General features: G+C 38.9%; 1 protein-coding gene across 3 annotated transcripts in view; it reads right to left on the bottom strand.

Annotated features, from left to right (window-relative positions):
• Positions 1-24,393, bottom strand: part of NME7 (NME/NM23 family member 7) — an 84,355-nt gene that overhangs the window by 58,030 nt on the left and 1,932 nt on the right. For 2 of the 3 annotated variants that reach the window (XM_033517592.1, XM_033517594.1), the window contains exons 1-4: positions 18,626-18,831; positions 10,288-10,395; positions 6,771-6,937; positions 1,571-1,681 (exon numbers count right to left, since the gene is read on the bottom strand). In XM_033517592.1, the coding sequence (XP_033373483.1) occupies positions 1,571-1,681; positions 6,771-6,937; positions 10,288-10,395; positions 18,626-18,826 (587 nt within the window). In that variant the 5' untranslated portion in view covers positions 18,827-18,831. Of the gene's footprint in view, positions 1-1,570; positions 1,682-6,770; positions 6,938-10,287; positions 10,396-18,625; positions 18,832-24,393 lie in introns of those variants that run through there. The other variant, XM_015618635.2, reaches the window with a different exon arrangement.

Raw genomic sequence — 24,393 nt, 5'->3', positions numbered from 1 at the left:
TAGTTCTCTGTTTTCAAATAATGGAAAACAGTGTTCACCTATGTATAACAGAGTGAACTGACACAGGATTAAAGGAAGAGACTGAAGAAGCAAGTGCCTGCCCACACTTTCATATCTTGGCTACAACTTTTACAGAAGGCATGAATCTACTTAACAGTGATTGACAGACGAATGTTGTTAATAATTCCTGTAAAGAAAGGAGTTGATGATGATTTGAACAAGCAAGCCTGCAGAAATCTAAGGGTAGAAGACTTTGGCAAAGCCATGGTTCTATCATTTTAAAATGGCACAGTCCCAAGAAACAGAGTATGCAGAGAAACCACAAAATACTCAAGAGACTATTTAAATACATTCAGTATCACAGCCCAGTCTTGTGCTTATTAATAATTACTTTCAATTATACAAGACAACCAGAAATTTTTATATTGCAGTAGGCAGTAAAAGTTCAAGTCTCCATTTCTTCCCTTCAGTGTGAGTCAACTCTAAAGCACATGACTTGGCTCAAGAGCTTAACTTCTTAGACAGACACTCAAATAAAGCACCACCCAAAATAGCACTTCAAGATCAAATTTCTCAGATTGCAGGAGAGAGGAAGCAAAAAAAAGGCTAGTTTGAAAGACATTATGAATTGTAAAGAAACATTAGAAACCTGCTTGATTTTGTGAATTGGAGTTGTTGGATGGAGGATCTGGGACCAATACCATCAGACACTGCAGCAGGTGTATGCATAGATAAGAGGAGGAAGTCTTATAGTCATTTTATCAGAATTTCAGAGAGCAAAAAATGTTCTGAAGTGAAGGAAAATGGTTCCTGACTTTACACATAAACAATAAGAACACATGAAAATGGTATTATAAAAAATAGATAACTTGTCTTTCCAAAAACATGTTGCACACGAATAGGTTTGGCAAAGCAGCAATGGAGAAATAATGCTGTAATTTTGGGAAAGTCTTCTAAGGTAAATTAATTATGTTCTCTTTCCTCTGAAGCACACCTTCTTTTAAATCTTGGGGCTCAGTAAGAAGTGGAGAACACTGAAGGTTGGGAGGATTAGGAAGATGCATGAGTAAAACCTGTCCAACCCTGCGCCATCAGAAGATCACTTGTTTTGCCTAGGACTTCCAGTGATTAAAAAGCACAAATCTGAGAGCACAAATTTAAGCAACAGATTTACTGAGAGCAAGCAAACCAAATACTTTATAGACAACATTATTATAGTCAGCAATACTGTCTGTATGAGGCAGCCTAGAGGTGAGGACATACAGACATGTCAGTAGTAAACATTGCTGGACTGCTAAAGCTATAGTAGCCACCTTGGGTTCATACAGACATGACTTATTTCATCACCCATACTCATTTGCACATCACTTCTGAATACTTAGCTTAAATCTCTAAAATACTTTAAGAAACCTACCTCCTTCAGAATTATGAAACTGATGAGTTTCATGAGTTACCTCCCTTACTCATTGGAATGGATCTGACACATGGAACAATACAGAGTAGCTTTAGAGAATATTCTTAATTGCAAGAATATTTAGATACAATAGACCTAACCTTAAAAATTCCTTACCTTGAAAGCAGCATCATTTTGGCCTTAGTTATTGTCAATCCTGCATTAATAATGATATCAAATAATTCTCCAATTTTACGCATTCCATCAGGTTTAATCAAAGCCAGCGTCCTGGGGAGGAAGAAAAAATAGTAGAGAGATAGAGCCAACATGACTTGTCTTAGAGCATTTGGTGTGTATGCTGGGTTCACATTCAGACAAAAAAAACAGCACATCAAAGAGAAAAATTTTGCCACAGTCACATATTCACTGTCCCAGTGTCTCATCAATTTCCATGCTGTTCTTGAATGGCTGTGCAACACATTATTCTGATAAGAACAAGCTTTGCACATTATAATTTCCATGGCTTTCTAACCCAAGTCAGCTCACAATGTTCCACCAGCAGTTATTATTTACTAACATCTCCCTCTGCTCTTGCAGCACACAATTTGACCACCTCTTCCTTAGCAAATTGGTATCTTGACAGCTCCTCACTCTGGGTTAGAACATAACTGAATTGTTAATCTCTCCTTGTGCTTGCTTAGCTCCCTTTTTTCCTAATGTTAATCACACACATAAAATTGAAGCTGTTAAAATTCCCTGTTTAAAAATATTACTTAAACATGTGCCTCTGCCATAAAACTCAAAGTTAAATGATTGTTTTATTAATACTTTTAAAATATTTGAAGTCCTCAGTGAGAAGATGATCCTCTTGTGCTTGGTACAGTATAAAAACTTCATGGTATAGCATGTGCATGCCAAATAGCTGACACTGTTAATAGACACAATAAAAGGATGGCAGAGGAGGTATTGCATCTCTTATACTGACTGACAGCTATATTCTATATACTAAGGGGCATCAATCCAAAAATCTCTACACTCTCCCCCACATCTCTGTTTCCAAGTACATCCTGTCTTCTAGGTAATTATCTTTTTACACTGTACATCCCCAGGGCCAGGACTGTTTTATTAGTGAGCTTTGCATAGCACCAAGAACACCATCAGCACTAAACACATTATTAATCAAAAATAACAAGCACAAAAAGAAGGTCTGTAAAATTGCATTTTCTATTTGCATTCATCCTGTGGTGAGTCAGTTTCAAATGTGCTCGGCTTACAAACCAACAGATTTATTCAACCCTGCATCTCAGAAACGCCACGTCTCTGACAATCCTAAAGAGCAGTTTCCATCTTTTACACTGTTTCCAATCAGGAAGGTTCTCCAAGATGGAATTTTTTATTGCAGTACTTCCTTGAGTGAAAGACAAATAATTGCAAATTTCCTATTTTATACACCAACATAGCATGGAAAGCAGCCCTTAGGTTAGCAGCAATATATTCCAGCCAGGGCAAATATGCTGAGATTATAGGAGATGGATGAACTTCCACTACATTTACTCTGAACCTTAAGTGACCCCAGATTGACAAATGCTTTGGCAAGAGACAGACTATTTCACAGCAAATGTAAAGCAAGGGAGGTGTTAGGAGCAGGAAATGTAACCAGGAAGATTTGAACATATGCGACATTTTATCTGCAGCTAAGGGAGAGGCGTGGACGACCTTCAGAGCTCAGAAACAAACAGATTTCCTCAAGCACCATGAAGCTCCTATAAACAGAGCACCTCAGGCTCAGACCCCTTGGGAAGTATGACACAAAAAGACTGATGGACTAAGGCTGCAAGATGGACAAAGGAATGCCATTAAGCCAGTAACTGGCTGAAAGCAGTCAACCAAGACTGTGCTTCAGTCCACTGCAGTGCAGGCAAAAGTTGGTTTAGCCCCATCATCAGATCAGGAAAGGCTGACCTCTCACCAACACTGAACACAGTTTGCCAATGTACTCCATGCAGCCTTACAGCCTGGCCCTGTCTTCCCCAAGGATTTCACAGCTCCACCTCATTTTTGGTATTATTTATCGTATCACAGGGTGTACCAGGTGAATCCTCCATGAGGATTGCACATGAGCTGCATGTTTGACCTATGAGAATCACACAGTGCACGACCTGCATCCTGGCACAAGAGGTTCTCAACACTCTCATTTCCCATGAACAATTAGGATCAAATCCCTGGAATGGGATCTCCAGCACCATTTGTATTTCCTCAAGGAACACTTTTTTAAATTTATGTTATTACACAGGTGGTTTGAGATAGGCTGGTAATGCTAGAAATAAATTGTTCCTTACTTTTCTAATTTCAAGGGTTTTAGTAATGTAATTCCTACAAATTTGCAAAAAATATTGTATTATTATGAAGCAATTTACCTAGAAGAAATTAATATAAACTGCAGTAAGCAACCCTTGTAATATCTTTTGTCTAACACTGGTATTTAAACTTTAACATTTCAGTGTGAGCTTTTCAGAAGTATGCAGGACACAAAAAGCGTACTTCAGGATGCTGAAATCTGCTTCTGAGATTGGATTTTGATTCATGTGCCCTATTTATAGTTTTAATTAGGAATATGTTTCATGGGGTTCAGCATGATGCAGTCTGCAGTGTAGATTTGAAAACAGTTTAGTGTCGAGGAACCAAGGAGAAAGCAGGAAAATTAAGCTCACTTGCATACATTTTTTCAGAGGGACAGTGCTGACAGTACTGCAGTGAGTACTGAAACAATAGAAAATGAGAACTGATCAAAGGAACGATGCACAAAGCATGCTGTGACTATGCTTGTGAGACCTACTTACTTCAAATAATAGGACTGTTGCATGTACAGTAGCTTATGTCTTGTAGGGGAAGAAATGCTGATTATGTCAATAACCAGAAGCACAAGAATAACAAATCCTACTCAAAACAGAACACGAGTATTTCTGGGTGACACACAAGTTTTCTAATATCATTTTCTGTACCAGTGATACTGACTCTAAGTAAAGCCTACTTAGAGAGGACACACTGGTCAGACAAATGTTTACCTCATGTTACAACCACCCAGGATCACAAGGGAAAGGCCACAGAAAGCCCTGTCCCATGCCAGTGAATCCTTATGTGGCACATTCTACGTAAGAACATGCTCACTTAACCATTTTAATCACTGTTTGTGATGGTTTTCTAATGATACCCTGGGAGGAGAACAGAATGCAAAACACTTAAATACAGCAATATTTAAAAACTGACTCAAGACCTAAGAAAAAGTAGGTACCAAAACTGAAATAGAACTGTCTTAATTCTAGCCTAATTCTGGAAAGAGCCTGTGCAAATCTAGCCTTTTTTCTACACATCTGTTTTGAATCTCATGTACCTAGGGTCACATTCATTCACTTGTTTTGCTGTTAAAAATAAAGGTCCCTAACTCAAAACATTCAAGATTTTTTTTTTTATATTCACTCTGCAGTCTCCCACAAAGGCCTCTGCTGAGCCTGCCTGAGCACACATTGAGTGACCAGAGAATGTATTTCCAAAGTCAAACTGATCTGCCAATAGTCTTGTACATTACACCAAAAAAAGATAGAAACATTCTGCTTCATACAGCAACTTTAAAATTATTAATATCATTCCAAATGCAGATTATTTCAGGAATTATCATGCACTGCAGAAATCTTACTATATCGAATAACTGCTGTAAAACCTGCTAGGAACAAGCCAAAAAGACAAATAGCTCACATGCAACTGTTTTGCCCAAGGAAATTCTTTTAATATGACCCTGTTTACTCAGTGAAAGCTTCTGTGAAGAAACTGGATTTTGAAGATCCTTTGCCTAAGTAAGGCACCTTTCACTAGGTTCCTTTGGGCTATTCTGAATATGTAACACCACTTGAATATTTATGTTATCTTTCAGCCAACATTCCTGAAATGTTTTTCAAACAGCTGACATGTCATAAATGCCTTTTCTTTCTTTTGTAGAGCAGTACAAAAATTTGCCTCCTCCCAAGACCAACCACTTAATTGACACAATTGTAGTGTTGCCATGTAGACTGCAACATCTCCTACAAGATGAAAACGTCATTTTATAATAAACTGCCTTTTCCTGGTATAACTACATGAGCACTGCAAGAGCACCAGGGATTCTGTTAGTTTAGGCAGAGCAGGGAATACACAACTTTACATTGATATAAAGATGTAATCTCCCCAAAACTGCACTGAGGAACAAAAAGAGTAGGCACATATACAGAATCCATCTCATTGTATTCTCTACCTCCTTTGCTGCTCTTTCACCATGCCCAACCCCAGCCCGGAGAAGTACCAGAACTCCTCTGGAAAGATATTATGGCAGGCATTTTCACAGCAGTTTTTTTGTGCAGTTTAGACAAAGATGTGTGTTAAAACATGCAGCTCTTCCTCTATGTCTGGTTATGTACAACTCTTTAAAAAGAGTTCAAAACAAGCCTGTTTACTGGGAGGGAGCAAGAAAGCAAGTGATTAAGGCTCACTGGAATATCATACCTAAGAAAATGTTCTGTGCTCTTTTCAAAAAGGCTGGAGGAAATTACAAAAATGTATTAATTTGCAAATTCAGAGATTACCTGAACTGCCATTAAAGCAGATCTAAAGTTCTTGTAAATTAGCCTTAGTATCCAAGTATTCTTAGTCCTGATATTTGCTTCAGATGACTACTGGCTTTTGGAAAGTCTTTTCCAAAGTCTTTAAATCAAAAATGTGAGTCTTATCTTCACCAATGATAAACAAATGAGCCTGTAATTTTTACTGACATTCTCACACTGTACTTTCTGTCCTCATGCACACAGAGCTTAAGAGAAGCGGGAAAAAAATCTCAGAAAAAAATCTCCACAGTGAAGAAAAACAACAGAATGGGAGTGGTCCTCTAGTACTTTCATTTATTCCTACTAATAGAGAGTACATCAGACTGGTGAGGCACTAGGCTTCTGCACAGATCCCAGAGAGACAGTTGCAACTTCACAAGGCCCAGGTTTTTGAAGCCCAGCACACATCAGTCACCATATAAATTCTGCTCCAGGAGAACCCACAAATCTGCTGCCTGCCCTGGCTGAGTAATGAAGCTGAACAGGACCCATCTTCCTCCTCCCCCTCTTCTCTCCCAAGATACCTAGAGGAGCCAGCAGCTGACACCATAGAGAAGCTTTGTAATGGTACTACAAGCCAGGTACCACTTTGCTTCTCTGTAGCTATCAGAAAATCAGATCCCTTCAAACTGCATGCAAACATGCACCCACCTCCTCTTCCACCCACATCAGTACAGAAACCTCATTTTCAGCAAGCATCCACTTTGAAACCCCAACCACAAGATTCCAAGCTCTTCCCTGGTCACCTCTCTTTGCGGCTCCCGAGCTTGCGGGACGTGTACAGATTGCCGTAGTCCACTATGGTGAGGTGTCGGGAGAAAACAGTGACCTTGCTGCCCACATAGAGATCCTCCAGGTGCAAGCTCTCGTACTTGGTGCGCCTCAGAAACGTGCGACGGTTCTTCACGTCGTACTGCAGCAAAAACAAGAGTAAAATCCACCTTAGCAAGAGATTTAGTTGTGGGCAAACTCAACTTAATCTTTACCATCAGAAATTTCCATAGTATTGTGGGACTGAATCTGATGGCTTAATTTCATTTCAAGCCCTTTGAACTTACAAGTGTACCAAGAGAGCTTAGAAGACTAAACCACACTTACAAACTTATTCCATTTAAATAGTCTCAGACCAACAGCTATCTTTGAAATTTTTTGGTTTGCAATTTGCTTGTTCTAATTCAAGCTGTGATAAAAGGTTCAGCTGTCTGGTGCATGTCTCTGCCCAGTCTCACTGAGAGTTCCCCCAGCACATCCATGCTGTTTCACGGCCCAGTGGCTCGCACCAGAACGATCAGGATACACACACTGGCAGGTCTCCTCTTCAGGGCATCGTTCCAGTGATATTATGCTCTATTTGACTGCGTAAGACTCAGCATTAGGGACGGAGAGATGATCGCAACACTTGGCTGAGATGTTCTCACTGCCTAGAGCTGCAAGCTCAAAAGCCTGTCAGTACAATTCAGCTTTATGTATCATCACTCCAAGCAAGAAGCCAGACATTAATGTGCAGTTTTCTGGGTGGGCTGGCAAAGTACAGAAGTCAACCTGCTGAACAGTTTCTTTACTGCAAGTAAATATTATAGATGCCTTCCATTTCCTGGGGAAGTGGAAGCCTATGAAAGGAAAAGCTTTGTGCTCCTCAGGCCAAACTTACCCCTCTGTCTCGACCTACAGGTGCTGTCCTCCACTGCAATAGTGTATTCACTAGAAGAGCATTAGAAGAAAGAACATCATTCCTACTAATTTTGGAGGGGAAAAAAATTTAAGATGAAAATTCCATGTTCTAAAGTGTGTAAATACAGTTCCATTAGAAGGATAAAAGAATTGTAATTGTTTTCAGGATAGCCAAAACTTTGCAGATTAAAGAACTGCAAATGATTTTGATACTTCCTTCTGCTGAGGCATGATTGTAAGGAGGAATCCTTGCCTGCTGAAACCTCCTTAGCCACTCATACATGCTCCTACTAAGTGTTCACTATTCAAGTGTAGCAGGGAATCAAGTGACAACATGGTAAGAAAAAAAAAATCAAAGAAACTAACTTGAATTCATCTTCTTGTTTTCTCCCAGTCTTTGCCAGGAAGCCTATTAACTGTCTCAACCATAAGCAAATTATTCAATATGTTGACCAAAAATCTGAGTATTTCCTTGGTTATTTCACTAATGGTTGCTAGAAAGGCACCCCGAGGTGTTTCTCTTCTCTCAAGAAGAAGAGGGGATCTATCTGTGTTAAAGGATTCTTCTTTGGAGTGGACTTTTAAATATGTTTAAAATACTTTTTTTATAAAGTTAATGATAAGCCACTGCAGAAGAAGTATATAACTGTTTGGACTGCTCCAGTCCTGCCCACATACATGTAGAAGTAAATTACCCAAAACAAAACAGTTCTCTGTTAAGAATCTGATCTTTTCAAAGATTTCTTCTCTCTTTTTAGGAAATCTTTTGTAGAAAGAAAAGTTATTAAGGCTTTAAGAATTCCCCATGAGAATTATTAGCTATGGAAAACACAGAGAACAGGGCCTCTGTGTCAAGAGATCCAGTTTGACTGAAAGAACTGCTTGCTGTTCTTGGACAAAAATCTATGCTGTCTTCTTACAGCTACAAAGCTAGCTGGAAATGTCTCTCATTATTCCCACTGTCATTCTACTTCACCAACCAAGACATGAAGGAGAGAAAGAAAAGTTAAGCTCAGGACCTAATATAATACAAGCCTTCAAGAGCTCTGCTCCCCCCTCAGGTGAGGAGTGTGATAAGGGAAAGCTGTTGTCAAGGATGGGGGGGAAAAAGGAGCTGAAACATCCTCCTAATACGTGGGGACATATCCATCACCTCCCTTCTCTCAGATATGTCAGAGGTAAGAGCAGGTTGTTACCTTCTCAGGAAAGTACTAAAATATGCAAAAGAATTAGGCAGTAAAAAAGAAAAAAAAAAAATCACCAAATTCTGCAGAAATTAAAAAAAAAACAATCCAGAAAAGAGTTCTAAATGTAGTATCTGTCCACAAACTCACCCCCAAAAGTGATTTTGCGATATTATTTCTCTAAGGGTGTTCACATACATTTTTGTTCTTTTAATTCCTGTTCTGCCCACATGGAGTCTATGGCTGTGTACACACCATGGTACTTTAACCGAAGAGCACACCAACAAAATGCAGAAGTCTGCCAAGACATAGATACTGCATTAAGAAGCTCAAGAACACCTTGGAAGCTTTTGGTTTTGAGACATGTAGGTGAAATGAACAACAATTTTGTCAGCCTACACATGGTTGTGTAGGAAGATTATTACAGCTCCTAACTGATCAGTTAAACTGTTTCTGAGAAATAAAAATTAGAAACCTCACATTTTGAAAACTGTGCACATAGACATCGTACAAAGAACTAACTTAGTAACCAGTGCAATGTGCATCTTCTCACACAACTGGGTATTACTGCTTCAGTGAGGAGCAGTTTGGGTAAGAAAAGGCAAACTCTGGATTGGTTATTTCTGCAGTTGATTTCCATAGCAGGAAAGTTAAAATTTTATAATGAAATTACTAAGTGTAAATCCAAATCTAGGCTATTCTTAGACTCTTCACTAAGAATCGGAACAGACTAGCGCATGCCACTCACTCAATCCTAAAAGGAAGCACAAAGCATTGGTTGACACGAGGATTATCTTTACAGTACACATTATATTTTTATATACATGTCTGCTACAGCAAAATGCTGTTTTCACCGCTGTCAATAAGCAGTGGGATTAGTTGTATGAACCACAAGTCAGAAAGGTCTGTGCAAGCACCACTGATGGAAAAATTTGGATCCCGCTGTCTGAAATGTCCTACCTCCCATTAAACCAAATTTAGCATTTCCTCTACTTTGATAAGACTTTTACATTTCACTCTTCAGACTTCTGGAACTCCTGCTGAAGCTTATTCTCCTGACTGGAATTAGCTTCAGCTTACTTTTCTCAAGCAGTAGGTCAGAGTTGCTGAGTTTCAATTCTGAAACCCAAGTAGAGATTGAATGAAAATAGATTTGTGAAAATTAATCTCTCCACACCAAAGCAAGCTTTAAGAAAAAAAAATCATAAACGTGGAAGCTATTCCATATGCTTCACTGTGAACTCATATTTTTGCTTTTCTTTTAGTTTTAGAAACAGAGCAAGATACATTTTATATTAAATTTTCTTACCTGGAAAATAAATAGGCATTGGAAATAGCTTGCCATTTTATGAACTGTTTAACTGGATATTACATTTATGACAACAGAATTTTCTTTTTACATCCTTACCATTTCAATTGATGAATCTTTTGGATAATACAGAAGTTCATAACGCCGAAAGAGTGAAGCGCTTGGGTCATACCATTCAGCAATGAAAGCGTATCTCTCATCTTGACTCTGGAAAAAGAAAAGGGGCAAAACTGGCTATTATAGAAAGCATAAATATTCTATATATAAAAACACACAAATAAAAAACTTTATTCATTTGTTATAAGAAAAGTAAAAAAAAAAAAAAAAAAAATCACTTGTAAATGGACTTGCACGCTTGGCATATTATCTCCTGCCTACCACAGCTGGTGACATCTTTTCACTTGTTAGCAATGATCTTTTAAATATGATGGAACTTGGAATCATGGCTGTCTTCCAGACAATCTCATAACTTACCCTGATTTCTTCAGTCAGGAAGCATGGACTACTGTTGTTATTTGCCTTCTCAACTTAGTCAAAGCATTTGATTTACTTTCTCTTGCTAAAAAAAACTGTGTTCACCTACAATTAAATTCCAGACTCTTAACACATTTTCTATACATCCAAAAAGGAAACACTTTCCTCTTCCTTAACAGTCATATCTAAACTTCTCTTAGTGATGAGATAAACATATTCAAGTTAAGAAGAACAACATCTGCTTGATTCACTACTTAGCTTCTTGAAATTTACATAAAGCATAAATAGCCCAATCTCATTAACAACTCATTTTCTGCCCCTAAGGAGTGCAGATGAGGAAGATGGATTGCAGTAATTCCAGAAGTGTAACTTCTCTCCATGCCTCATCCTCAGAGGATAACAGCCCCCAGCAAAGCAAGCACAAAGGCAAGGCATAGCACATGGAGTGCAATCCTCATGTCTCTTAGTGGTACATGCTCGTTAGTTATTCATGCAATATCAGTTATTTGATAGTCATAACAGTTAGAAGGAGCTTTAAATTTTTAATTCCCACAGCTCCTCCAAATCTGACTGCTACTCCTAAGGGCAAGCACGGTCTTATTCCAGACTTCCACACTTTACACATATCTGTACTCTTCTCTTCTCAGACTTTAAACATTGAGGAACCACTGTGAGTTTAACTTAAAGCCATGTGGGTCTTTTTGGTACTTTAGATTTTAGAAAAGGACAGCATTTCAGTTGTTACAAAGATCACTAAATAAGCAAAAACAGAGTTCCTGTAAGCTTCCATGACTATTCTAAAACACCAGCAGGAAAAGAGTCATAATTTTCCAACATCTTCAGCTTACTGCTAACTTCACGTTAAGTGCTTTTGCAGGTTGAAGTCCTAACAGAATCAGCAGAAGGAAAGAATGAGATGATGAAGAACAAATTCAGAATTTTACAATGTGATGAATACTAGTACTTCTCCAGTCAAGTGCATCATGGCAAATGCCCCACCCTCCTGTCAGTTTTTATGGTACCCCCTACACTGCAAACGAAATATGATTGTACTGCAGAAACACTTATGCCATGGGGGCAGCACTGTGCCCTATGAAGGATGCAAAGTTTCCATTTCTCTCTGTAAAAGTCTGTGCAGCATTGGAATCTTATTAGCATCAGCTACTCCAACTTCTGTATTATCTGTACAGCACACACTGCAGGCTTTGACAAGAGTTAAGCTCAACTTTTACGTGCAGTATCCAGCATGAGAACTCCCTAGGGACTTAGCCTGGTTTCCGGCCCTTGTTTGCGTCATTATTGCTACTGCCATTATTCTGGAGGTATGCAAATCAGAACAAATTCTGTCTTATGGAAAAGCTCACTCCTGATTTTTCTGTATAGGCAATAAGCAGTAATAAGGGTTGGCAGACTGATTTCAATTTTAATCTTGTATTACTAGACAACAAGATATTTGATCAATTAATTTGACTGACCATCACCTTGTCAAGAATGGATTTTATAGAGAAGCAGTTCTCTGCCAAAGAGGCTGACTGAAAAAAGAAAAACAGTCCAGTTTCATGGAACCATAGAATGGTCTGGCTTGGGACCTTAAAGATCACCCCATGGCAGGGGCACCTTTCACTAGACCAGGTTGCTCAAAGCCCCATCCAATCTTGAACATTTCCCGAGATGGGGGATTTTCAAGTACTACCTCCATAAAATGACTACTGATGGATGATATAAAACAGATCTTTAATCAATCACCATCTTTAATCAATGCCTCTTCATGACATGGAGACATGTAATTGCATTACTACCTGCTACTTTCTCATGTTATAGCATTGCTTTCAACTATCTTTTCCAGGTAGCAGTTGCCAAGAAGCTACTAACTTTCATTTAAGTAAAATTTCTAGAATTTGTAAATGCTTATTTGTCTCAGGGAAGTAATGTATCTATGTGAACAACCAAAGAAAGCACCATTAGATTTTTCACTTAGTCAACAGTATCAATCACCAGCATCTTCACGTTTAGTGAGAAACTGCATTGTGTGCCTTGTGTAGTGAGGAATTGGTCTGTCTTTTTTTTTTTTTTTCCTTTTAATACAACCTTGGTTTTAAGAATTCAAATTTAATTAAGAATCTGAAATTCATTTTATAAGATTTTATTCAATGTCTGAGCTATTAATATTAGTTATCCAGCCAGCTCTGCTGGCCACTGAATAACAGAAATCACCATTCTGTATTATCTTCTTTCGGCATTGTAAGCAAAGGAAAGGTAATAAATGCTACTTAGATTAGAGAAAAACTGCAGAGCTAATCCCCAAACACCCAGAAAATGCTATCAGTAAGCAGGACAGCCTGAATCCATTACTGTTATGTATGGAGAAAATATGGAGACCTAATATTTTTCTAAAATGACCAAAACAAAGTCTCTAAAGCTTCTCCTGAGCCATAACTAGAATCTTCTCTAGTTTATGGACACAGAATTATTACAATAAATATTTATACACGTAGAAAACAGTATCAGAAAAAATGTCAAAGCTTATGAGAAACATTCTAAAAAATAACTGGAAACATTGTATTTGTGAATGTGTCAATTGTTTCAGAGGCAGACACTACAAAGGGAAGAAATTCAACATTGAAAGCAAACTGAAGGCCCTGCCAAACAAGTACCTAAAACACAGCAGGACTCCGATCTTACTACTGCAGATTCATGCAAATAGTTCTCTGATTGTGACTCAGTGACTCAGTGACTCTGAAATCAGACCAAAGAGAAAAAGAATCAAAGGATTTGAATCATCTCCTAATGAAGCAATAAAAAGACTGCACAAACCACGGTAAAAGCTGAATCCGATCCATCCTGATATCTGTGTTCTATATTTTGTAAAACTCTGCTGTCACAGGGAAAACCTCCAGTAAAGCACAGACCAAGCTGTTTCTATGAAAATCACTGGGAACAGGATGGACCAGCAGACAGGAACTATTCTTACACCAAATGGGCATTTCTCCTAATACCATCAAAAAAGCTTTCTGGAAACGTTGCTCTGAAGCTTCCTAAAATTCTTAAAATAAACAATTTTAAGGGAATGTTTTTTCACAACCTACTCCCCCCTCAAACCAGGTTGGTGCCACTCTCATAAATACTTTGGAAGAGCAAGAGTATTTTTATTAAAAATTAGATGGTTTCAAAGCATAGGAATACAAATTATTATAAAATATTTCAGGTAAAGATATCATGAGGCTGATTGACTCCAACATCAGGTAGTCTGCTTATGCACTAACATGTACTTACCTTATGTTTTAGAAAGAAACAAGGTTTAAAAAAATCACAAATGTGTACGAGTATAAGAGCTTGGGGGGGAAACAAAAAAAGCTGAAATGGCCAATGAAGAGATACCTTTATCTTTTTATCTTTCCTCTTTATAGTTTCTACAAAAAAAACACCAACTATTTCCATATGTGCTGGTGCATTCCTTGGACAGATGTTGGCCTTGTGCTCTTCAGACAGGGTGAAGTGAGGGACCTGACCAGCTGCCTTCCCCAGGAACATTATTTTCAGGATAAAGCCCAGAAACTGTTGTTATAAAAATATAATCAACCTCCAAAGTCCAGAAGCTACTGCTACAAATGTATGACCAATGTCTAACAGCAGGTATCTAAGTCCTGTTATGAATTATTTGAAACAGGTCCTCAAAGCTCTTAAATCTCCAATCACTGCTCTTCCAGACCAATCCCCACTTCAGATTTAATGCTACTGCCTAGTCCTGAAGAGGACTTCAGCACAAATGAAAAGCAGTAGCTGACAAACTCCTGGTCTGAGGAGCAAGAGCCAAGAATTCCAGCCAGAAGCAGCTACTCACAGTGTTCTACTCCCCCCACAGGCCAGTGACACAAGCACTGTCACAGCAGCACCTGCTTTCTTAAGAGCCCCAGAAATAGTCTGATCGCTTTAAATGGTTACTTGTTAGCTTTTCTGCTCTCCCACTTTAACATCTGGCAAGCTTTATTTTCAGCTGAATGCTTTTAGAAGCAGGCCCAGCACGATGCCAAACTTCCCACATAGCACCAAGAGGTGACGAATTCAGACCACAAAAACGTAACTTCAATTAGTTTAAAAGACAGTCTTAACCACTGGGTTAGAAGTGCTATTCTTTCATGGAAGGGCAACTTAAATGTGACAATCCTCGGCAGACAAAAAACTGAAAAAGAAAATTCAAAAACATTTACAACAATTAAAATCTCTAAAAAAAAATCTCTTTAAAAAATCAAGTACTTCTGCATGAGAAATAATGAGCCTGGTTCTCTATATTCATGTTTCTCATCCCTGACTGTTGTGACCAGAGCCTCTCTTCAGCTCAGGTGTTTAATAAAGGCCCATACCCACCTGGGATCTCTGGTGTCTAACTATGGTTGAGCTCACAGTGAAGTCTAACATTCTGCATGGCAGAAAAGTGCTCTGATTTTCAGCATTGTAGTGCACCTTAAATCCCAAAATAAATTCACATCAGTGCATGCTTATTAAGCTGTGTTATTCAAGCCATCTTCTGCCTTCACAGTTTATGTAATACAGGATATTTTCCAGGCAAAACTTAAATCCACAACACTGTGTAGATAGAGCACTCAATTAGCTCTGTCTCTTAAAACTCATTTTCCTCCTCCTCTTCTATTCATGTTTCTGACACACGAGCTGGAATAATTTTTAGAACTCCAATTTTGCAGCCCCCTCACTGCTGTTGTACCTCCCACTTCTTTCTCAACAGGCTTTTCTTTAGTGAAAAAGTAAAATCAAAAGATCACTTTTCAAAAGGAAAAACATCTGGCAACTGCAATTTTCATGACAATGTCTTCGCTACAGACAATTCTCAACCTTGTATTCAAAAGCTCACTGATGAATTTTGTAAGCGTATCTCTTTTTATCCTCTCCTTGCAGAAAACAAAGCCTACCTAGTGAAAATACCACACAAATTCTAGACTATTTCAAATTAAGGAAATATTGGATAACTTACTAACATTCTTAATCATATTTGAAATCTATTCAGTCAAACACTCTTCTGCATTTGTGTTTACCCTCCTCCAACTGGTCCTGCATCCTTTGGATCCACAGACTTCCAATATTATTTCCCTAGACTTCTCAAGTGCCTTTTGGGTATGTTCATACGGCTACTGCTGCTTGGACCATCTGTTGCCAAGTAGCATGTGGATACTTCTGTCCCTGTAGCACTAACCAAGGGAATCTTCCTCTTCCATTGGGATCTCAGTTCAGTAAGTCATCCCCTTATGCTCAGGCATTGTGATAAACACAGCTCTAGAACGTTGAAGGCCTCAAATTTTCTTCTCAGGTTTAGGAATCTGCAATTCCATGTCACGTCAGCAAATTACCTGTTCTGTTCATTTACTAAGCAAGAAATCTGCTTTTACTACTAGATTATGTAAATTATGTAATCTTCCTATGAAGCATGTAGGCATGATTAGTATAACCTAACCTTTTCTCCCCCCACCCGATCTCTCATATAAAATAATCAAGAATTTAAATTCTCAATCAATAACTTCAATCCTCTATATGTCATACTTAAGTACTTAGTTACAGAATTCATATTACTTTTCTAATTATGGAAAAGATTTTCTCTAAAACACATGAAGGATGCCATACTGCTCCTCACTGCTCTGTTCAGGCAGGTTTAGCTTTAGAAGACCAGCTACATCTCATCTTTAGGAGAACATGTGGCCATTTAATGCACATTTATAAAGCTGCACATGATAGGATCATATATTTTTGCACTTGTAACTACATGATCACAGGTAATTCCTCTCAGAGCAGTCAATAGTACTCCACACATGCCTGTCTGCCTCCACTAACTCCAGCAGAGCCTGACAGTGATTTAAGCAAAAGCAGAGCCCTTCCCTGACTCAGAGCACGATTTTGCAATGCAGGTCATCCCACATAATCACATCTGAGCACAAAGTTTAGGTGCTTTGCACTTCATCAGCCAGTAGTGGCCAAACTAATGCAGCCGTGGTCAGCTGCTGAAAGCTGTGTCTCCACTTTCCAACCTCCAGATTAATGCTGCCATGTGATGCCAGGAAGAGAAACACTGAGCTACCTGTGCACACCCTGTTACAAGACCCAACCAATATTGTACTCACAGGAAAAACATTTCTGAAAGGCTCAAAACTTGGCCTAACATTACAGCTGATGTCAATACTCAAAGGTAGTTTTCTTTTATAGAAAATCGTTCCTCTGGCAAACTTCCAGCTTTCAATTTCCAGTATTTTGAGAACTAAAGCTTTTCAGAGGAACACTGATTTTTTTTTTTCTTTTAGTGTTTTTATTAGGATTCTGAAGCATTTTCAAATTTTCTCCCAACACATTCTTATTCAGGTATTCCATGAAATTTTCAACTGTAGAATCAGTCTGGAAATTTTCACACAGAATGGTTAAAATTGGAGAAAGTTACAAGCAGCTGGAAGTAGAGCTTTGAAAGGAAACACCTACAAATCCTAAACTAAAGCTGTCAACAGCACTTCAAAGTAGTATAATGCCTACAACATCTCCAAATTATCTCAGCTCATAATATTCTTCTGAAAAGCTTTTTTAACAAGAACTGGTTGGTTGCCTTGGAATCACAGCTAAGGGAAAGTGGGTCCTTCAGCCAGCCAGTACCACGAGCAATTAGCACCCAGGAGTTTGTGTGAATACTCTGAAGACCACACATGCTGCATCCACCTGGAATAGTAAGAGCTTGCCACATTCTAGTAACAATTTATGGTCCTATGAAGCTGACAAAACAATTCTACTGACACGTTTCCCATTCACTGCTGTAGACACTTAAAGCAAGTATTTTGTCTGCACTACTGCTTAACCAAATGCTGGCTTTACTTTGTCTCAGATTTTGTCAAATTCTAAGATAGTTGGACTAAATCCAGATTTCAGCTAATACAGATGTCATGGTCATAATTTATTCTGAAGTCAAACTAATGACAAATGCAAACAGAAGTTCTCATGATAAAAGCTGTTCAGCAATTTCCCATTAGTAAAGAAAGAAATCAAAAATTTCTGTGGGGTACAAAAAGCAAAGTGGGTGAGTATAATCATATTCCCAAACTCTGCCAATCCTAACAGACTTTTACAGGTTCACTTTATGAAGATTTGTTCTACAATTCACAGATTATTTCTCTCCCAAAGCATAGGATTTTTGTCATCAGATCTGCACAACTGAACTATGTTATTCCCCTGAGATGCAAACTTCTCTGCTGGGTGAAGACAGTGACTGACAGATTCCAATCCCATAATAGTTTGAATAAGATTGCTTAGTTCCACCTACACGGCTGCCCCCTGCATTAGTGCATTTGATGTTCAGCACCTTTTCAAAAAGGAGGCTATTTTTCCCAGTTTTGTAAAATGGGAATAATCATCATCATCAGTCCTTTCACAGAAGGATGCCAAGATTTAATAGCTAAAATATTTGTACTATTTATGCATCATAAATTGCCCTTCATTTTGACAAAAACAGAGCAGAAGCAGGTTAGTCAGTTCATCCTGATTTCCTGCTTCCACAGACCCTTCACTGCAGCACAGGAACCAGGCACCTGTGGAAGAAGTCAGAAAGGGAAAATGCTGCCCAGCCCACTGCCCCTGCAGCTGCCTCCAGGAAACACTGCTAGTCCAGAATGCCAGTACCTGCAAGGATTGGATCCAGACCACAATCTCCTCTACTCCATCCCAGTGATCTGGGAGTCTTCAAACTTAAAAGACCACAGTGCAGTTATTGAAGAGTGTACTGTAAAAGAGACCATGGGACAGGGCAAGGACAGCATTGCTCCTATGTAACTAGAAAACATACAGCATGATACAGTCCCTACAGCAGGAGAAAGAAAACAAGGAAAGGCTAAAAATAGGAGGAGTACTAAATTTATTGAGGGATCACACTTAAATGTGCAATATGTGTAAGAACAGGTACCCAGGCTCAAGCATGCCTACCCACCTCTGTCCACTTCCCATGTGTAAGCCCTCTCTTATATGTGGCTCTCCTTCCAAGTGTGCTGGAGCACTCTGCAGAAAAAGCGCGATTTTTAAAAAGAAGGTAATTAAGGTAGTTACAATCATCGAAGGATCCCATGCAAAGATCGTGCAACAGGCTCTCAGGAACACGTGTCGGGAGAGAGCCACTTCTTTGCAAAGACATGAGCACCCTCTGGTGCCCAGGACAGGTTGAGCGCCTTATCTAAACCTCAAGAATTCACTTCTGAAATGATCAGTTAGAAACAATGCGCTCTCTTCCTAGTACACACAGAGCTTCAAAATTAGTTAACTTGTAAGAGGAGGTAGAAATGACTAAATGATAAAGCACCGTTCACAACAGCCAGGGTGATGAAGTCCTTTCACACAGGAAAACTGAGGCGCATAGGCAGGGGGCCTTCCTTAATGCCCAGCCTCACAATGCAAATCCCACAGCCTCCCAAAAATGCCACGGTTTTAAACGACTATCAGAGCTGCCCACTCCAGCACAACTCATAAAGGCACCTCACAGAGTTTATCTCTAATAGGCACAGAGTGTGAGGAAAAAAAAAAACAACAAACTTCTATCTCTTGTATGTGCTTATCTGATGAGATATGCTCATTATAGATGAAAATACTTGCTAAGCTGTCATTCTTAGTATTAAACTGTGACAGCATGTTCCAAAGCCCTGCCACACACAGTTTACTACCTTTATCAAACCTTATGCTGTATTTTCCTTTCAATTTGCTCACTGGGAAAGAACTATGGGGTTCCACCCACACAACACTGCTGAGTGACCTTGGTGTGTTGCTCAGGCACCACGGCCTCTGGTTTCCATCCAGGGGAACACAAAACAGGCTGGATGCATTGGGCCAAGCACAGTGCTTACCTTCAGGAAATAGTACTTTTGGTGATTATTCCTGGCAGCTACAATTATAGTTAAAAGTCAATGTTCATGGAAAAGCCCTCTTCAGACTTAGAGCAATAGGTGTTCCCTACAACCACTGTTTCTCACCAGCCAGTTCATGATTATCAGAGTATCCCACCTCCATATACTAGATCACCATAGGATTCTAGAAACTGACACTAAAATGGGCAACTGAACAGCCAAAACCCCTTTTTGGAGGGTCACTACTCCCTTGGCTTAAAGGAAACAGACACTATCAGAGAAAAACCTAAAAAGTTCCATTTTGAGTGCTTAGCCACTAGCCACCAAAGCAGCCAGGGTCTGGAGAACAGGACACATGAGAGGAGGCTGGGAGAACTGAACCTACTCCGATTAGAGAAGGCTGAGGGTGACCTTACTGCTGTCTAAAGCTGCCTAACTGAAATACACCAAAAAGATGGATCTAGAATTTTCCAGAAGGCACACAGTGAGAGCAAAAAATGCAAAGAACACATGTGGAAACATAGAACATGCCAGTCACATACTAGAAAAACAAAGAATTACCAAGAGGGTGGTCAAGCACTGGCACAGAATGCCCAAAGGAAGTGTGCAATCTCCATCTTGGGAGAGGTTCAGGACTTACCAGGACATAGCCTGGAACAGCCTGGTCTGGTTAGACCTGTTTTGAGCAGGTTGGAGGTCCCTTCCAACCTAAATTACATGCTCATCCTTCCAAGCTGCTCCAGAGCTGACACAGACCAGCTGGGTTCCTGTATTAACAACAGTTTAGATGTACTTTCAAAAAATGCTGAGCTCTGACGGTTAAGTGTAAATTTTACCCACATCAAATCTGCCTGGAACATCTCTCTAAATAACTACTGTCTCTGTCATCAAAATCTATTATATTTTACTGCTAATTGAAAGTTTGTAGCTTCTATTTTTTCCTGGCACTGGCTCACTCAGTAATTCTTGAACTTTTTGAGTTTGACAATATATATATATATTAAAAAAAACCCAACATAGCATTAGGACAGATGTGTCAGTTATTGAGATCTGTACCCACAACCCAAAGGATCTGGACAGAACACTCTGGGTGAAAAAAAAGAAGATTAGTATCAAACTTATCATTGTACCCAATGTTGGGTAACTTGGACTATCACAGTATCACCTGTTTGAGCTGCCCCATCAGAAGAGCCATCAATTCATCTAAAATTACATTTAAAGAGATGGTAATTTCTGCAAGCTAAAGCCAAGACTTGGGTACAGTAGGAGGTAATTTATCCCATGGATTCTAAACCTGTCAACTTTGTATTTGTAGGGTGGTATTTTATAAAGCACATAATGTCATAAAGATGTCAGCATCAAACCCAAAATGAGCTCCTGGAACAAAGGGAAGTTATGGGGGTTTTCAAACAGTTTTCACTTGTCTGACAGAGTGCCAAAGAATTTGTAATTTTATCCGCTACATGATCTGCAATGCACACAGCCTACCTGCTGAATAAGTAAATTTCCACTGTTTGGAATCACAGTTCAAGATGAAACCATGACTTGCTCCTGATGCTCACAGAAGACACACCATGCAATAAGGAGAGGCTACCTGGTAGCATTTTGCCTATTTTCTCCTCACGCTGCATACAAATTTTTTTTCCCTGTGATGAAATGCTGTAAATGAGAGTTGGCCATTAAGTACAGAGACTTGTCTTTGTGGTTGGTTTTGTCTTGCAAACTTTCAATTGACAGGATCAGGCCACTGTGCAGCTGAGAAAAATTCAATGTAATTACCAGCTGTCACTCTAATGAAACTGAGTCTTGTTTTAAGACCAAAGAAGCAAAACTTGTCAAGCATTAGGAATGTGTCTTTTGTGAAGATATTGCATCCTTTCCAGGAAAGGTTTAAAATGTTTTTTTTTTGTTGTTTTTTTTTTGTTTGTTTGTTTTTTAATGGCAGTTGTTTTGCAACAGGAAGTAAGCCCTTCAAAAATTACGAAAAGTCATTTTATCAACATGCACTTATTCAGGAAAGTCTATTACCAGGAAAGAGTTTAGTCTGTCTATATGATCAGCTCTGAATGACAGATCTTTATCAAAATTATTCCATTTTACCAGCTCATCCAGTATGGTTGAGATCACTGGGTTCCAAGAGAAACTCCTGTAAACCCATACAGCCCCATGAGCTGTTCTGCCTTTATAAAGTCTTCAGCTGAAATTCTTAACACTCCATGAAAACCTAGGCCTCACTACTGTCAAGTTCTAGAAATTCCTGAGCCGTTTCCAAAAAAGGAAATAAGTATCTAGCACTGATGAATCGAAGCACTTTAAAAAATTTCTCATTTCTCTTCCCTGTCTTGTCTAAACTGATGACTTCCATGTTGATATTCTCTAAGCTGTGGGTTTTACTAATGAACTGATGATAATAATAATAATTACAACAAACATGTAACACATAAGTTGTCAAATTTACTGCTGAAGTGAGCTGAACTGCTCATCTCTTGATATATATAGGATTCTTGTCAAAATTACAAGATTGCAAGCTCTGGCAACCAGGAGAGCAAATTTCATATATATTTTCCCCTAACTCTGCAGAAAGAATTAAGGCAGCTGGATACTTAAATTCCACTAACTGTGTACTTTTACATCCACAAGATCAAAACCAAATGGCAATCAATGAGACAAGTCACCTGGCTTTTATGTGCCTTGATTTCTTTATGTACAAGAAGGAAATAATTAGGCTGTCCTGTTGTTCAAAAACTGTTTATAATGTAGAATGCAGCTGTCAGATTGCAGGGCTAACAATAATTGTTTCAAAGGATGGAAGAAAAGGAAATCCTCTAACTGCACCTATGTGCAGAGTTTCCATTGCAATCAGGCTCTGTATCTGTGGTGAACGAAGCCCATTGTTCTCTGGAAAATGTTGCACTTCCATATCTGGACCATTTTCAAGTGTCAGAGTGCACCAAACTCAAGAATCAAAAGAAACTAACGTTGTTAAGATCATGAACAAATACATCTCTGTATGTGATTACATCAAAGGTACCATTACAGAATAATAATTATTCTGGAAGTAATAATCAAGAATAATTACAGCCAAGAAGGAGAGCACATCTTGGGTGAAGAAAAGCAGGTTTCCCCTTGGGAATTTACTGCTCACTGTCCACAGCAGCCAGGTCTTGCAGAAACCAGACAGCAGAATGCACCAGAACTGATCTGAAATGCTGCCATTTGATGACAAGGAAAGCTGTTCTCCACTGATTAGCAGGCCATAAAGCCAAAGTGCTGTTAGACCAATAACTGCAGGATATTTCAGAACATTTGTCCCTTACCTCAGCTTCTGCCACCACAGCAGTATGCCTGCCCAGTTTTACAATGCACATAACCACTTCTAGAGCACTGCTTGCACACGAGTGGAATACAGGGTGTGACACAAATACATTCCAAATTGATTCCACTACAAGTTATTACATTTTTCTATCTGTGGCCATGATATGACTTGTAACAGATTTTTTCTGAGTAGGTATATATGTTAAAACTTACTCAAGCTATATGATTAAGTGGAAGCAATATAGTACTAAAGGCTGGTCAAGCTTTCTAGCCCCAAATTCATCACTTTCAGAATCTAATTAAAATCCTGGGGCTAAAGTCCAGCTTGCAATATTAGAACCCACCAGAAGGCATCTTTTATATTCTAATTTTGCTTCTTAGAAATGATGCTCTGAACAGGTTTAAGATGGGTCAGGTGCATAAAGTCATGGCATCCAACAATTGCCTAATTTAGCTTTTTCCCAGGATCCTGTGTCTGTACATAACTGAGCAGCACTCATTCCCAAACATCTATTCTCCCATCGTCTTCCAGCTGCCAAATTATTCTTAATGCATTTTAGAAAACTGTCAGGATGAAGGGTGCATGAGTGGAAAAAATTAGCAGGTTTTTAATTATAAAATAAGTAAACAGGACTCTGTAACACCTGAAAGACCAGAGAAGAAAGGGAACAGCACATAGAAGGACAAGAGAGGCAGTGTTTGGGAAGATAATACAATGAGTTACTAAGTAGCTGTTTATTGAACATCTAAAACAACAACATTATAATAAAAAGCAGATAATGTGAACTTGTCAAGAATAAATCTTTTACTGATACGGTGAGCAAGGGAGAAGCCACAGCTGTGACAAACAGCTTTGATAAGGCTTTTAATCTGTCTCCTCAGAATCTGACAAGCTGAGTAAGGCATTATGGCCTAGAATAAAGAGCAGTTACATCTATCATATGAAGATGTGATTAGGAATACTTCTCTTGTCAACTGGGAGTCAGATGGTGTTCCACAATGATCTGCCATGCACCTGATTTATTTCAGATGTTTCTTGTTGAAAATGGAAAAACAGAAACTTCCACAGATGCTGAAGGGTTCAATCTGCAGCCTTGGAAAGAGCTTGGATTAAGGTAATGATAAAGGTACACAGATATTGGGTAGAGAAATTATAACCTTATGTTCCTATAATTATAAGAATATGCCTAGAGTAGGTAAGAAATTATATTAGGTAAAATAGTCTGAAGTTTGAACTGTAATAGTGTGACGTATAGAGTAAATTAGAGATCCCGAAACTATAACAGAGGTGTGTATGAATACGTGACCTGTCAGCTTAGCAGCTAAGAGACATATGCAGTGCAGCAAAATTAAGTAAAGGTGATAGGTTAATAAGTGAAAACAAGTTTTGTGTCAGCTGTCTACTGGACCAAAAGGTTATATATTGCTGTGTGAAGAAGAAACCCATGAGTACCTTGAGCTATGGCTGACTTGTTGCTCCTCTAAATCTAACACCTTCAAAGTGACATTTTATCTGGCTACTTGAGCAATGAATCATCTCAAAGCAAGG

This window comes from Parus major, chromosome 1 (genome assembly GCF_001522545.3).
Source record: "Parus major isolate Abel chromosome 1, Parus_major1.1, whole genome shotgun sequence".
Lineage (NCBI taxonomy): Eukaryota > Metazoa > Chordata > Aves > Passeriformes > Paridae > Parus > Parus major.
The sequence above is the reverse complement of the archived record's forward strand: the minus strand, read 5'-3'. Positions and strand labels throughout refer to the sequence as shown.